Source organism: Danio rerio, chromosome 15 (assembly GCF_049306965.1).
Source record: "Danio rerio strain Tuebingen ecotype United States chromosome 15, GRCz12tu, whole genome shotgun sequence".
NCBI lineage: Eukaryota > Metazoa > Chordata > Actinopteri > Cypriniformes > Danionidae > Danio > Danio rerio.
In genome coordinates, this window is record NC_133190.1 from 23,312,176 (window position 1) to 23,329,967 (window position 17,792).

The 17,792-nt window shown below is 38.4% G+C and overlaps 1 protein-coding gene across 1 annotated transcript in view; it reads left to right on the top strand.

Annotated features, from left to right (window-relative positions):
* Positions 1-17,792, top strand: part of ulk2 (unc-51 like autophagy activating kinase 2) — a 47,924-nt gene that overhangs the window by 1,256 nt on the left and 28,876 nt on the right. Inside the window, exons 2-3 of the mRNA XM_002664615.7 lie at positions 3,505-3,597; positions 4,512-4,553. Coding sequence (XP_002664661.4) covers positions 3,505-3,597; positions 4,512-4,553 — 135 coding nt within the window. The remainder of the gene's footprint in view (positions 1-3,504; positions 3,598-4,511; positions 4,554-17,792) is intronic.

Genomic DNA, 17,792 nt, shown 5'->3' on the forward strand with positions numbered 1-17,792 from the left:
GTGCTTGAATAGGTCACATACTGCTGGAGTCATTCATTCATAAAACAGCCTGCGTGAATAAGCTGTCTGACGTCAATACGACTGACCGGTCTACTTTGGGCGGAGGGACGCACATTTTGCTCTTATTTTTGCATCAGGACTAAAGCTGTTTTAGCGTTATATGTTTGTTTACCATATTTTAACTGTTGTTGCATCCAGTGTTTTGAAAGCATCGCCAGACATGACTGTTGTATTGAAATGAAATGAATATATTTCGTTGATCATTTTTATAATGGGACTTTATGCCACTTAATTATATGTGTGCAGCGGTTATAATCCATTTATAACACGTTTTCTTGGATATATCTGAAATATAATGTACAACTTCTGCTGTCATAAATCTTGGAAGTTTATTTTTATGCATTGCAAATTGCATGAAATACTGTTTTCAGATTTAATATGCAATATTCATTGTACAATATATGTTAAACTCAAAATCTGTATGACAATCAAAGCCATAAAACTAAACAAAATGTGTTTTTAATCACAGGTAAAACAGAAAATAAAATAAAACGAGTTTTTAGTATTTTTTTTTTTATTGTGCATAGTACCCAATGTACACATGTAGAAATACTTAATGCATTGAGATGTTTTGACACATTTTGCTCTTATTTTTGTGGTTTATTTTTATATTGACTTGCATACACAAAACACACTGACTGATTTAAAGACATAGTTTTAGCATCACAGCTACTGTTTTAACATTATATGTTAATTACCTTATAGTAACTATAGTTGCATCCAATGTTTTGAAAGCATCACCAGACATGACTGTTATATTGCAATTGCACTAAATTATATTTATGCAGTAGTTATGAGCCATTTATAAAATATTTTCTTGCTTAGATCTAAAATATAATGTCCAACTTCTGCTGTGATAAATATATAATGTGTTGGACAACGGATTGAAAAAGTTCAAGCTTATTTTTTTTGGCAAATTGCATGAAATGGTGATGTAATATGCAATACTTATTGTACAATATATGTCAAACTCTAAATCTGCATGACATTCAAAGCCATAAATCTAAACAATATGTGTTTTAAATCACAGGTAAAAAAAAAAAAAAACTTAAATGTGTTTTCAGTGTTTTTTTGGGCACAGTACCCAACATGTCCTCTGGTTGAAATAAATTTTCAATGCAGACTGATTGCAAACAACAAAAGCATGACTATATTTACACATACAATATATTAATGTACATATTTTTTCTAATGTTCATGTGATAGATTCCAAAAACATTGCCAAGTTTCAAATCATTGTGATAAAGTAATAAATAATAATAAAAATACAAAAAAGAAAAATGACTGAGCAAAAACAGAAAATAGGCAGAAGCAGAAAAATCTTTATCATTTACAGCATTCAGGTTTACTAGATAACAGAAAAATCAGGATTCAAATGACTCAGATTTTGTGGGAAAAGCTCTTCCAGTTTTGTTCAAATCTAATCAGATCAAAATGCTAATGCTAGACTGTTTACATGGTTATCAGTGATCAAATTATTTGCCTTAATCTGATTAAGACAATAATATGATTAAGGTGTTTACGCGAGATGCTTTTTGAATGTTCTTTCATGATCCCGTTTTGCATGTTATAGCACATAATTCGATTAGCGCTATTGCATCACAACGCTATCCACATTTCCTTCGGAGTTTCATGTCATTTTTAATTTGTCAACTTTAACTGAAGTTTGGCACTTTCACTGTCATTCAGGAACATTTCATGCATGCCCCTTTGTCAAACGAGATATTGGATGAGAGTATGAACTGCTGGAGTCTAGTTTTAAAGGAATTTGATATCGCACACCATTTAGGAAAAAAAGCCTTGCAGGTATCTGTGGTCCTTCCCTGACTGGGTATGTGCAGAGAATTGTGTCAAACAGCCGTTTATCTGTAGACTGTCCTGTCGCAAAATGCTGTGAAAATCCTACATAACAGTAATAGTTTGATTGCAGTGTTTAAATATCTGCACTGCACTTAAAATGTGACTAAAGTCTGCATACTCAACATGACTTAATTCGATTTCTGTTTAGTTCGGTTATGACTTTAGTTGGATTAAGGTAATTAAAAATAACTGTTTACATGGTAGATTCTTAATCTGAGTATTGTCTTATTCAGAATAAAATCGGATTATTGGTGTCATGTAAACAAACATACTCATAGACACATTCTGAAATGGTTAAGGATGCATCTGTCGGTCAATACAATGGCTATCTCTGTCTGTGCTTGTGTGTGTGGAAGTGCTCAACTGTATGCACAGTATGCAGTCATCAAGCCGTGACTATTTATAGCAGGAGTAATCTGATGCATATTTATGATCACCTGCCTCATCCAAAGCAGCTGACTCAATACTACCAGTGAGACCAATTTTAGTTTCATCCTACAAACATGTTATGTATATACTGTACAGTATCATCACACATGCTTATGATCCTTGATTGACACATCAGAAGATTCCGCTAACACGAGATATACAGGCCATTTCTCTCATTTCTTTTTGAAGTTCAGCATTTCAGCCTCTTATTCCTTGATGAGATGTGATATTAAAAGCAGAGACCTTGAGTGCTAATCTATTGAATGGGGTCAGTATAAAAGCCAAAAGCGTTTTCTCTGGGTTGCCTTTACCACGCTTGGCTGAGTCTGCTTTCATCGAGGCGAGATGAACGCAGCCACTCTTGCATGCTGCCAGCGCTTGGCTATGGCACTGGGTGCTGCAGGAACATCTCCTATTAACCTACATTTAGATGAAAAGCATTGTTCTATTCATGGATTTGGACTCTGCGTTGGGGACACAGTTCCTTTAAGATAGTGTGCAGCTCTATGGAGTCCCACACACAAGAGTGCATCTGCCAAAGGCTAAAATCCCAATTATACTATCAGCTTTATGTGGTACCAGGCCACAAGTTCAAAAATAGAACGCTGAAAAGAAAGACCTTTTGAAGCAAATGTTAGTGACTTCAACAAAAGACTCCTACACAGTACTTACAGGTCAGATATGTAAACTCTACACTGCAAAAATGCTTCTTTTAGATTCTTTGTCTTGTTTCTAGTCCAAATCTTCAAAAATTCTTAAATCAAGAATAATTTTCCAGACAAGCAAAACACGTTGTCTTGTTTTAGGAAATAATATGCCTAAATGAACAAGCAAAATAATCTGCCAATGGGGTAAAAAAAAAGAATCTAGTTTTTCCGATTGACATGAGATTATTTTTCTTACCCCATTGGCAGATTATTTTGGCATATTATATCTGAAAACAAGACATTATGTTTTGCTTGCCTAGAAATTGCTTCTTGATCTAAGAATTTTTAGATATTTGGACCAAAAACAAGACAAAAACATCTAAGTAAGAACAGTATTTTTTGCAGTGTAGTGCTCGAAATTTTCACAGGATTCAATTGAACAGTTAAGCACATCAAACACCATTTCACCTGTTTATAATTTATCTCTATCTTTCTGTGATATTTTCAGAAGACTGATTGGGAGGTCGCCATCAAAAGCATTAACAAAAAGAATCTCTCCAAATCCCAGATTCTGCTTGGCAAAGAAATAAAAATTTTAAAGGTAAGTCGTTATTTCTTTATTTATTTGATTATTTTAAGCAAGGCGACATTAAACTGATCAAATGCTACAGTAAAGACATTTACAGTTGAAGTCAGAATTTTTAGCACTCCTTTAATTTTTTTTTTCTTTTTTAACTATTTCCCAAATTATGTTTAATAGAGCAAGGGAATTTTCACAGTATGTCTGATAATATGTTTAATATGATAATATGTTAATAAAGTCTAATTTGTTTAATTTTGGAAAGAATAAAAGCAGTTTTCATTTTCTGAAACCCATTTTAAGGTCAAAATTATTAGCCCCTTTAAACAATTTTTTCGATAGTCTACAGAGCAAACCATCGTTAAACAATAACTTGCCTAATTACCCTAACCTTCCTAGTTAACTTAATAAACCTAGTTACGCTTTTATATGTCACTTTAAGCTGTGTAGAAGTGTCTTAAAAATATCTAGTCAAATATTATTTACTGTCATCATGGCAAAGATAAAATAATCAGTTATTAGAAATTAGTTAAGTATTAGAAAATTTAACCAAAGTACACAGCCTAAGCCGAAAGGAGCCATTAGTTCACCTTTCGAGTCTTCTGGTTTTTGAGTCGTTCATTCATCAAGTGACAGCACATGAAGAGAGATGACTTAAACCTGAGGACTCGGGAGATGAACGGATCAAATCTTTTTCCAGCTCTAAATACATATATGATTGGCTTCTGTCTTTTACGTGATGAACAAATGACTCAAACCTGATAAAAGACTCGAAAAAGGAGCTAATCATGCACAAATGAACGAATCACTCCCTCAGAGGACTCATTGCTCTTAAGTCACATAAGAGATTAATTCAAAATGAACGAATGTATATATGGGTATATGTGGGTGTCTTTAACTTGTACAGTACTTCAGCGTTTACTCTTTGTTTATAGGAACTCCAGCATGAAAACATTGTGGCGCTCTATGATGTCCAGGTAAAGGCACTTTTATTCATGTTTTACACTGATCTCTGAATTTGATTTGCCTAGAGCTCTAAGTGCTGTGCTACAATCCACTAATAAGAGCTGTGAGGGCCTACGGGACTGGCCCAGTTCTTATATAACACCACCATCCACCAAATCACATGTCCTGCCCGAGACTAAGCCTTTCTGTACATTGCTCAAAACCTTTTGCATGTAAGAAAATACCACACACATTATTCTCTAAAGCCACTGGAGCATCAGTTAATTGTAACTGCATATATATTAATGCTGAAATACAGCACATGGGCGCATTAACAATAATGTCACTGCTCAGGAAGAAAGTAAGATTCTTTCTCAGCATCCTTAGGGCTTGAAGTTGCACACAATGCCGAAAATGTCAGAAGTCAGCTAGTTTTGTTAGCAAGCTAATTCATCCATCAATACCCAGCCTTCCTCCTTTCTGCATCCCACTAGCAGTCTCATATAGGGGGGAGGGTTTGCCTCTACTGGAATGGTGTGGGCTGTTTAAGCGCCGTTTCATTGGTCCAAACCCTCAGCCGACAGAGCAGGCACTGTTCTGACAGGACGTTGACGTCTACAGCAGAATCAAGGCAAAAAGAAGTGGGTTTAATTATGGCTGTTATGATTCAGTCACCTATACACCTTTGACATGCAGTGCTTCCCAGTATAGAGAGGAGAGATGTTAAATATCCTGCTCTTCCCACACAGCGTGCGTCTTCCTGCGCTTATATAACACTCCCACCCAACACAAACCTGCAGTGCTAATGGGGGCCCTCAGACCCTTTATCCTTTATGCTTTTCTCAACTAGTTTTTGTGCTGAATTTGTGCAGCATCTTTGAAGACACTCAAAAAGAAGAGGGATTTCATGTGTAATATATCTCTGCTGCAGGGGCGGAGAGGTCTGTACGCTACAAGACGTTTACATTCATCTTTCTGAGACAGATTTTACTTCAAGATACACGTTTTTATCTATCATTGGGATACTAGTTGGTGTGAGAAATGATGGTGTCTTATCCTGGCTGTGACTGTTTGTGCCAAACTCTGTCCCACTTGGCCCGATGTGTGCTTTTTTCCACCCTGGGCTAAAATGGAGAAGTGGCTGTCAGTTGTGACGTACTGTAGGTGTTCATCAGCTGTTTTTGGAGACTCACATGCTGTGTCGCTCGTTCTGTTGGATGACCATAAATACATTGGTGTAATGCGGAGATGTGCTGCTTGCCAACTACTGTTTTCGAAATCACATGGTCAGTCTGACGGAGATGGAACTTATTTTACACTGGAAGGTTCAAGTCTTTCCACAACACCAGCTGTTCTTCTGCCAGGGAAACATGCAGATATATAGTTTAACATTAGTGTATAGTGACAAAATGATATATATTTTTTTATTTGAAAATATACTGCTTCATCCAAAAAAATGAAAATTAAACATCAGCATCTAAATGAAAATAAAAAATAAAACATTTTATATTTCATTCATTTCATTTTCTTGTCGGCTTAGTCCCTTTATTAATCCGGGGTTGCCTCAGCGGAAACTGCCAACTTATCCAGCAAGTTTTTACGCAGCGGATGCCCTTACAGCCACAACCCATCTCTGGGATACATCCACACACACATTTACACACACACTCATACACTATGGACAATTTAGCCTTCCCACCTGTACCGCATGTCTTTGGACTGTGGGGGAAAACAGAGCACCCGGAGGAAACCCACGCGAACGCAGGGAGAACATGCAAACTCCACATAAAACGCCAGCTGAGCCGAAGCTCGAACCAGCGACCTTTTAGCTGTGAGGTGACAACACTACCTACTGTGCCACTGCTTCGCCCCCATTTTATATTTGTTTAAAAATATTTTTCTTTGGTGGCTCAGTGGTTAGCACTGTCACTTCACAGCAAGTAGGTCACTGGTTCAAATCCTTACTGGGCCAGTTGACATTTCTGTCTGGAGTTTGCATGTTCTCCCTTTGTTTGTGTGGGTCCAAAAGACACATGCTAGAATTACAGTATGTTAACGAAACTGGCCATAGTGTATTAGTGTGTGTGTATGAATGAGTCTAAAAGTGTTTCTCAGTACTGGGTTGAGAATGGAAGTGCATTTGCTGCGTAAAACATATCCCAGAGTAGTTGGTGGTTCATTCCACTGTGGCGACTCCTAATAAATAAAGGGACTAAGCTAAAGGAAAATGAATGAATGAATGAATATTTTTCTTGATGTTTTGCAGACATGAGATGGTCATTTATCTTTATGTGGTGCTATAACTTGTAGTAATTAAATTAACACTTTTGTATTTCATGACGCTATGCAAGATATTGTATAAACAGTAGTGAATTGGTGCATTAAAAATAGCAGATGAAGTACATGTATATTCCATTCAGACTTTTAATTCATACTATGTTCCATAAAATACACTTTTCTAACAGTCGTTAAGTAAATTCAAATGTATTACCTAAATGAGTAGTATGCAACTTTGGATTCAGCTATCGTTTCTCATCAAAAATAACAAAACAAAATCTCTTGTGATCATTGTGCACTGCATAATGTCTAGTGAACATAGAGTCATGCGTCAACCAAGCATAAAATCTGAAGATCTATATATAATTTTTTACAAATTAATTTTTGTACACACAGTGGTTAATAAAATGTTGTTTTTGTTCAGTACAACAGGCGTAAGCTGAATTTTACTGTACAATTATTTAAACTCAAATACAGATAGAAAAAATATATATATATATAGCTAAATATATTACTTGCTAACTGTATTAGCAACTTCTCTGGCCTAAGGCTTTAGTCTGGCATCTGTTAGATCAGTGAGGAATAAATGTTGAATTTATACATTACGTTGTTAAAATATTTTTCTATAATAGCTGTAATTATACTAAATACTTTTCTAATTACACCAGATTACCCCATTCCCCAGCTGCAGTTGCATTCTTATTGGTGGCGGTGTTGTTGCGTGCTCACAAAATGAGTTTGTATGTCTGCAGCTAATCGACCTTTTCCTTTTGGATTTAATGATGTCACTATCAGTTTGTAGATCCGTCGCTTTCACTAACTCGAGTCACTGTAAATACAAAGCAAGTGTAAACCTGCTTGATTGCTCCTCAAATGAGATAAATGTCTGGCCGTTTACCTCGGCGGACACCGTGAGCCATATACTACAGAAGAACGTGACCTTTATTCACCACACTTCTCCTGATGGCAGCACGGAGCCCTGGGGAATATTGACGGTGCTCCCTTCCAAGGCTCAATTACGCTGTCGTGGACTGTTTACAATCCACTGTCATTAAAGATGTTAGGAGGATTGACTTTTTTGTACCCAGCCAGGGGTGTCGGGATAAAGCACATCAACAGGGAGCACTTGCCCTTTCACATTTCAGCCGTGCTATGAGAGGCAACCCTCAGATCCTAATACGCCACATGTAGCATATGCCGCGCAGTAGCACTCCAGGCCAGACCTGCAGCTCCGATAACAATCTCATCCCACATGATGAAGAAGTGTGAATGGAGGCTGCCTGAAGTTAATGCCAACGTCAGAGGCAGTTGACACGTGTGTGCTTTGCTCAGAACGCATGCACAGAGAGATGTTGAAGCGTTATTGTGCTTTTTCTCAATGGGGATGTGCAGCGATGGAACTGAAGACTTCTCTGAAGCTGCTTTAATTACAGGCTTGCAGTGAGAGCTGAAGTGCTCCAGTCAAACACTATTCGGTGGTGTCTGCATTGGCAGAAGGAGGCTGGAGACCTGCTGTAATAACAGGGTGGTGATTCTTTCTTCTGCCTGACACGGGTGTACTTGTGCTCTGCCTTTAAAGAGACAGTTCGCTGAAAAACTGCACGATTACTCAGACTAAAATGAAAAAAACTCGAATTGATGCAATTATATCGCAAAGACTTTGTTTTAATTAATATACAGTTGAAGTCAGAATTATTAGCCCCCCTTTGGTTTTTTTATTTCTTTTTTTAAATATTTCCCAAATTATGTTTAACAATGCAAGGACATTTTCACTGTATGTACTTTCACTGTACTGTACTTTTGCACATGAGCAGCTTATGATCCCGTCTTATCAGTATCTCTGCGCAAAGCAGTAAAAGGTGCTCAACACATACCAAATCTGCCTGCAGTGTAATTTTACATTGCATATAATGTGCATCTTCCCAATTTTTTTTAGTGAGAAGCACTTACAAACAGGCTGTTGTCAACAAAGAAGCTTGATGGTTTAACAGTTAAAAGTAAATTTAGTGAACCACAATTTGTTATGTTATTGTGATTGAATAGTTGTTTTTCTTTAAGGAATATTCATTCATTCATTCTCCTTCGACTTAGTCCCTAATTTAACAGGGGTCGCCACAGTGGAATGAACCGCCAAATTATCCAGCATATGTTTTATGCAGTGGATGCCCTTCCAGCTGCAACCCAGCACTGAGAAACACCCATACACTCTCTCATTCACCAGAGTGTCTGCTGGGTCTTAAAATGTCTTAAATTTCAAAAACTAAATTTTAGGCCTTAAAAAGTCTTAAATTCACTGAAATATGGTGTTGTAGGTCTTAAATGATTTAAAACAGGTCTTAATTTTGCTTTGTCCAAGTAAAGCTACTCATTTGGGCTGACAACCATCCAATCACCAATAATACATCTCAATAAAATCTTCTTTTTTTTATATTTAAGTTTTTTTATTGCAAAAAGATTCAAAACAGCTGTTAGACATTTTACAGCAAATTCCACAAATTAAATTCAGTAATCAGGTAAAAAAAAAAAAAAAAAAAAGTTGTAAAGGCCAATTTAGCTTATTCAATTCACCTATAGTCTTTAAACTGTGGGGGAAACCAGAGCACCTAAAGGAAACCCATGCCAACATGGGGAGGACATGCAAACTCCACTCCGAAGCGCCAACTGACCCAGCCAGGGCTCAAACCAGCGACCTTCTTGCTGTGAGGCGATTGAGCTACCCAACTTGCCACCGTGCTGCTCCTTAAATGAATAGTTTACACAAAATAAAACAAAAAAAACTAAAATACTATAGCAGAACTTACTCTCTCAAGCCATCTTAAGTGTAGAAAAAACAAACCCAAGAGGGTTAATAAACACCTTCTAAATCAAGTCAATAAGTTTTTGTCAAAATATGTGTTTTATGCATCTTCATGAGATTGAGATTTAGCCTCACAGCAAGTAGGTCGCTGGTTTGAGCCCCGGCTGGGTCAGTTGGCATTTCTGTGTGGAGTTTGCATGTTTTCCCCATGTTTGAGTGGGTTTCCCTCACAGTCCAAAGACATGTGCTATAGGTGAATTGAATAAACTAAATTGGCCATAGTAAATGCGAGTGTGTATGGGTGGTTCCCACTACTGGGTTGCGGCTGGAAGGGCATCCGCTACATATGCCAGAATAGTTGGCAGTTCATTCAGCTGTGGCGATCCCTGACAATCAGTGACTGAAGGAATAATTAATGAATATTACAGTGGATAAATTCTTATTTAGTTCCATATTATACTTATATATTTTATAAATAAAAACTCAGAGGTTGTGGTTTAGACAATTAGTAATGATACTACTACTAATATTCTTATTGTAATTATTTTACTGTCGCACTGCTTGAAAAGATAATATCACATAGAAACAATAAAGTATTGTACAACAATCATGTCAGTTTGTAAGAAAACATAAGGGCTGGAGGAATTCTGGTTTGCAAACATGAAATTAGAATAGTGGGTGGGGCTTTCCTGCATGGTGGGTGTTGCCTGGGTTGTTTATGAATTACGTATACATAAGACAGAGTCCTATGTGTCAAAACAAAGCTTGAGCTTGAGAACAGCGTGTCCCAGTGGAAGACGGACTGGCTTGTCCTCAGTTCTCTGAAAAGGAGAGGAGGGATGAATTCAAATGAAGACAATGAGCAATGAATGTTGTTGGGAAAGAGAGAAAGCATCTGGAACCAGTTACAGTTTTCCTGGAGAGCTGCATGCAGAAACTTATCGGTTAGCGTATGAACTGCGTTTGCAATGCAAAACAGTACTTTCTGTTTAGCAGTCATCTAATCATTCACATTAGTGTCTAAATGTCCAATTTTACATTATATTTCTTGTTTCTTTTCTTCAAGCCGCTAATGGCTGTCTGTTTACTTGCTAGCCCATCGTGGGCTGTAGAAGCAAGAAAATATGTTTACCGTTGTCTCAATCTTTTTCCGCATCTTACAACTGTAAAGTTCGTGGCCTTGCCACAGGCAGCATGATGTGCTGTTTTTCTTTACTACCTGTTCCTGCTGATAAGCATCCTCAAGTGACATTCAGAGCTCCAGGGACATTGCTTTAGAAACATTCTCTTCTGAAAGACAGTCTGTGTCTATATGCTCACAACACCTCAGCTATTCATTACAGTGCTAGAATGTTGTGTTCCCTCACCATCTAGATTACTAGAAACCGGCTGGGCTTCTAAGAAGAACATATCCAACTTTCACAACTGGCTGCACATGTGGTGTTCCTCAAACATTCCTAGAATTTAAAGCTGCGCTTTTGGCTGGTTTCCAGCTTGCGTAACACAACCTGCCTAATTATGATGCAATACTCTCTCACTGCCGGACTGAAGCGTGCTGACTTTTAATTTTATGTCATGACTGGATATATGATGTTTTGAAGTTTGCCTTAACTCTGGAGATATGAGTGGAATGTTGCTCTGGAATTTCATTGCTTGAGTTTGTTTTTGCTCAGTGAGGAATGAAAAAAATTCAGTGTGACAAAGTCCTCCACATAAATTCTAATGTTAGCAATACGCCAAGATCAATCTTTTCTGTTTATTACATTTGGCTAGTTCAATGATTAACCAGTCTAATGCTAATGTTGCTACAGTATATTACTGTTTTGTTACATATTGCTAGTACAGCAAACATAACTGTTGTCTGTATCCACACAACTGACTTGTTGTAGCTTATTCATGTTGTGTCCATTAAATAGACAGGCACATACACATTAGGTACACTTTACTAGTACTGTGTTGGACCACCTTTGGCCTTCACAGCTGCCTTAATCCTTCGTGGCATAGATTCAACAAGATACTGAAAATATTCCCCAGAGAATTGTGTCCATATTGACATGATAGCATCACCCAGTTGCTGCAGATTTGTCGGCTGCACGTCCATGATGCGAATCTCCCATTCCACCATATCCCAAAGGTGCTCTATTGGATTCAGATCTGGTGACTGTGAAGACCATTTGAGTACAGTAAACTCATTGTCATGTTCAACAAACCAGTCTGAGATGATTTGTGCTTTATGACATGGTGCGTTATCTTGCTGGAAGTAGCCATCAGAAGATGGGTACACTGTGGTCCCATAGGGATGGACATGGTCTGCAACAATACTCAGGTAGGCTGTGGCATCGACACGATGCTCAATTGGTACTAATGGACCCAAAGTGTGCCAAGAAAGTATCCCCCACACCTTTACACCACCATGGCGAGGCAGTGGCGCAGTAGGTAGTGCTGTCGCCTCACAGCAAGAAGGTTGCTGGTTCGAACCTCGGCTCAGTTGGTGCTTCTGTGTGGAGTTTGCATGTTCTCCCTGCCTTCACGTGGGTTTCCTCAGGGTGCTTCGGTGTCCCCCACAGTCCAAAGACATGCGGTACAGGTGAATTGGGTAGGCTAAATTGTCCGTAGTGCATGAGTGAATGTGTGTGTGGATGTTTCCCAGAGATGGGTTGCGGCTGGAAGGGCATCCGCTGCATAAAAACTTGCTGGATAAGATGGCGGTTCATTCCGCTGTGGTGACCCCGGATTAATAAAGGGACTAAGCTGACAAGAAAATGAATGAATGAATTACACCACCACACCAGCCTGAACTGCTGATACAAGGCAGGATGGATGCCAAATTCTGACTTTACAGCAGAATTTGAGACACACTTCCAGTCTTTTATTGTCCAATTTTGGTGAGATTGTGTGAATTGTAGCCTCAGTTTCCTGTTCTTAGCTGACAGGAGTGGCAACCGGTGTGGTCTTTTGCTGCTGTAGCCCATCCGCCTTAAGGTTGGACATGTTGTGCGCTCAGAGATGCTCTTCTGCATACCTCGATTGTAACGAGTGGTTATTTGAGTTACTGTTGCCTTTCTATCAGCTCAAACCAGTCTCCTCTGACCTCTAGCATCAACAAGGTATTTGCGCACACAGAATTCCTGCTCACTGGATATTTTCTATTTTTCGGACCATTCTCTGTAAACCCTAGAGATGGTTGTGTGTGAAAATCCCATCGGCAGTTTCGGAAATACTTAGACCAGCCCGTCTGGCACCAACAACCACGCCATGTTCAAAATCACTTAAATCACCTATCTTTCCCATTTTGATGCTCATTTTGAACTGCAGCAGATCGTCTTGACCATGTCTACATACCTAAATGCATCGAGTTGCTGCCATATGACATTTGTGTAAACACGCAGTTAGACAGGTGTACCTAGTAAAGTGGCCGATGAGTGTAGAATAGAACAGGCACAGTCCAATATATAATCATATAGAAATACTTGTCAAAAGAACTGCAACAGTTTTCAATTTATTGTCAACTCTAATTTGATTGGTCAGTATGCCATTGATATATTATTTTTATTTTCATATGCAGGTATGTTGTCCTGTTGGCAAATATTATGTCATAAATAAATATATGTATATTATGTAAACATGAATGTTTTTATCCATCTCTAAACACATTAAACAACATTATCTTTACCACTAAGAACATTGTTCTGTGGTAAAATGATGGCACTTCAGTTATTTAAGCTGTTAGTTCAGAGTCCAGTGTTTGGTAACTGACCTTGTTTACATGATAAATATAGATGATATCACCACCGCTCTTAAATCATGATGCATTTTGTTCGGCAAGAGCCCAAGTGGAATTTCATTTCTTGCCAAGAAGCAAGGACATCATTGGCAGGAGAAGATCAGGGCGGCTCTTGTGTGTTTGGACGTGGTTCTGGACTCATTGCTGTTTGTTTTTCCTTTTCCTGCCCACATTTGGTCAACGGTTTTGCTTGCACCTCTCGTGAAATGTCCAGTTTGTTTGTTTGTGCTTATCACCCTCTGGGCCATCTGGCGTCAGTTTTAAAGTCACAGGCAAAGAGGTCAGGTTTAAGAAAGTACTGATATGCGATGACGAAGTTAATGACATCCTCGAGTTGACCGGCCCCTCCGCCCAGCCAGAGCAGCTCCACTTCCTTTCTCCATCCCATCCCCCCACAGCCCGCTCAAAACATATTATGCAATCAGACTGACAACTAGGGGCGATGCCCCTTGTAGGCTGCATTGATCCCAGATCCCATAAACAGATCTAAAGCTGAACTGGGAAAGGGGGCTTTCCAGGGATTAGATTACAGAGAAGTATCCACTTGCAGAAAGCCAATCTTGTCATGTCACGATTCCTTGAGCAGAAGATGTTGATTAAGGTTAAATCCAGCATGCATCATTTAAATCAATGTGACTGTGAATAAATGAAATCAGTGGTAATAAAAGGATCTGGATCTCAATATTTCATCTGAACAAACTGTCAATTTTTGAATATTGCTGAAATTTCACTGCATCAAGAGCGATTTAATATTAGCTTTAAAGGAACGCTTACATTTTGTTTAGAAATAGGCTCATTTTACAAGTCACCTAGAGTTTAATCCGTTCAGCTGGTCTGGCAAAAGGAGTTTTAGCTAAGCATAAATCATTGAATCTGATTAGACCATTAGACCATCTGGCATAATCAAGGATTTTTGCTGCTTCGCCATAGCTTCAGCAGGCGCAATGATATTACACAGTGCTGTTATGTTGTTACCTAGCTGGAGACTATTTTCAGTCATTGCAAATTGTCACTGCGCCTGCTGCAGTCATGGTATGGTAGCAAAATTCCTTGATTATTGAGCTAGAATGAGCAATAGAAAATTAATCATTTTCCATCGTCTTACTACACAGCGTAACTACAGAGAAGTTAAGCTTTAAATAGGAAAATAATCAAATCTTTTTTTGACAAAGATACTAATGGTCTAATTCAATTCATTGATTTATGCCAAGCTAAGCTAAAAGTACTCCTGCCAGAATTGTGGCCTCATGTATCAATGCTGCGTGCACACAAACTTTGCGTACGCCAGATTTCACACTCATGTTTGGATTTACTAACGATAAAATGAACGTGAGAATGTGCGTTGGTCCACGCCAACTTCATGTCTGGCGTACGTGCACTTCTTGTGTGTGTTTGTTTTATTTACATTGGCGACTCCTAGAGGCTATTGCAGGGATGGGCAAACTTGATCCTCGAGGGCCGGTGTCCCTGCAGAGTTTTGTTCCAACACTAGTCAAACACACCTGAACATGCTAATCAGTGTCTTTAAGATCACAAGAAATCTATAAGCAGGTGTGTTTGATTAGGGTTGGAGCTAAACTGTGCAGGACACCGGCCCTCCAGGACCGAGTTTGCCCACCCCTGGGCTATTGTGTTAAAATTCTACATTACAAAGTATCTTTGAGCTGTGCAATGGCAGCTGTATGGGACGAGATCATTCGCATGTCTAGCAGGCATATAAGGTTTCCATACCATACAGTTGACCAGCCTAACAATAATGGCAACTTGCAGGGATTGTAATTGGAGCAATCAACTGCACGCACATTGCTATAAAGGTGCCATCTGAAGATGAATTTGTATACGTGAATCAGAAACATTTCCATTCAATAAATGTGCAAATAATATGTGATGCTCAAATGCACTTAACATAATACACAGACTTAATAATGATTCCTATTTGTCTTCCTCATGATGAAGAGTAGCCAAAATCTGGTATGTAATGGGGAAAAAAGAAGAATAAGGTCATCAGATGCTGGATTTGAACCGAGTTCATAAATGACAGTGTCAAAACTTGTTGCCATGCGCTTTACGAGCTACGCCACTCGTGCTGCAAATTATCTCCCTCTTTAGCTTTATCAAACGGGCGGAAAACACTTAACTAGCTCATTCCAATGACAAACTTGCAAATAACACAGTTTTTCTCCAATCTACCTCCGATTAGAGCACCTCCAATTCACATTCTGTTTAAAGTCTCTCTTTTTGCTTGCTTTTGCCATTGCTTTTTCATTTGGTTTGCCAAGGTAGAGTCATTAGCATATTTATGCGGGGGAGGAGGCAGGGAGGGGTTTTCTGAATATTTTACTGCGTACGCACATTTACAGCTTTGTGCGTACGCAATGTTTTGTATGATTTCAATGCAAGTCTTCGTACATGAGGCCCCTGGAGGTCAGCTTAATGGATGCAAAATTTTTTGTTTGACATAGGTAACTTGTCCATTTCCAAAAAAAAGTAGACTGTTCCTTTAAGTGTGGATTAGGTCAGGGTTATACAGTGTATATACAGTTGTTATAATAGTCACTATATAAAATGGAAACTGCGTTTTTAAAATATATTGTGTACAAATGGCAATATTGTTGAAAGTGTTCCTGTTCATTGGGATTTAACTAAAAATGCTTTATTCTGCATGCATGTCAGTAAGAAAAACTATAGGCTTGCACACAGTCTTGTAGTTCGCCATGTAGTTTTGGCTCTTATATGCACAGTCATGTTCTCTACTGTGCACATAATGTGCATTCAATCTAGGACTGCACAATATATCTTTTCAGCAGCGATATCGCAAAGTGCAAATCCACAATAGACACATTGCACCATCTGCAATATCAGTTCAGTTCAAGATCAGTCATAACTTGTTTATCCATTAGGAAATTTAAGTAGGAACCACATAGTGAAGTTTAATCTTAAAAGGGCAAGTGTTTTTTATTTGCTTGTTTGCTTTGTTTTTAAGGCCTATGACTATGAGATTAAGTGTATTTAAATTTGTTTACAAAAAGTACTAACATTTTGTCAAAGATTGTTTATTTTTTTGATAATACAATAAAGATGATAAAGTGTACCTGAATACAGAAATCAAGAAAATCCACTTTACATTTAATTCATGCAAATTATTCGTCCTGGGAAAGCATCCCAATCAATATAAAATTTAGATTTTCCCAAACTGAGCTATACAAATCATCTGGTGAAATTATATTCATATCACAATATATATATCAGAAAAAAATAAAACAACACAATGTCAGTTTTTTTTCTAATATGGTGCAGCCCTATTTCCATTATTTTCACATATTAGCTTTTTTCTTACTTATATCATGCACTTCGACAGACTTTACATTATAAAAAACAAATGTTTTTCTGCGTTCTGAAGACCATGACATCCTTCACCAGACAGCTAAGTAAAAAAAATTAAATAAATATTCAGTTTCAGCTGCTACGATACTGATATATCTCTCAAACTTAGCATTCACCATTGAATTGTTCATAGGAAAGGTGAGTTACTAATGTCATTTATTTATTTTCTTTTCGGCTTAGTCTTAACTTATCCAGCAAATGTTTTACGCAGCTGCAACCCATAACTAGGAAAAACCCATTCACTTCCATTTACACACATATACTATGGACAATTTTAGCTTACCCAATTCACCTATACCGCATGTCTTTGGACTTGTGGGGTAAACCAGAGCAACCGGAGGAAACCCACTCGAACATGGGTAGAACATGCAAACGCTAAGACTCAAACCAGTGACCATCTTGCTGTGAGGCGAGAGCGCTACCCACTGCACCACCGGGCTCCCAGCGTTACAAATGTAAATATTTAAATTTCTGGTTGACCTTACAGATGATTTCCTTTTTAAATCATCCAAATGAGTAGCAGAGATTTGGAATATTCAGTCATCCTGAATGGGTGAGGTAATGAGATCTAGTGAGGAGCTGATGTGGGCAGATGGAGTGTTGACCGCTAAAAACTCTTCCCACACACACTCTTCACAGGCAACCACTTATGAGCAGCACATAAAATGGCCGCACTTTCCTTGTTAATGGATCAGTCCATCACAAATGCATTAATGGGCTGCCAGCATCAATTCCCTGAAAGTTACCATGAAACTTACAGATCAGACGGTAGATTGGTGGCTCGTCTTGTTTAATGTAACAGCCCACTTCCTGGGAAACGCCAAGGGTCTCGTGTTTTTTTATTTGGCCAGCCTTCAGTGTCTAATTACTTCAATATTGACACAGCAGCTCTAATAGCTGTTATGAGGCTAGACGGTTTCAACAACAAGATGTTTGCATGCCAGAATATGAAACGCGAGTCGTCTTTACTCGTGCACGTGCCCTGATTTCTAAAGACACCTGGTTGCTTGAGGATATAGACCTGTGTGC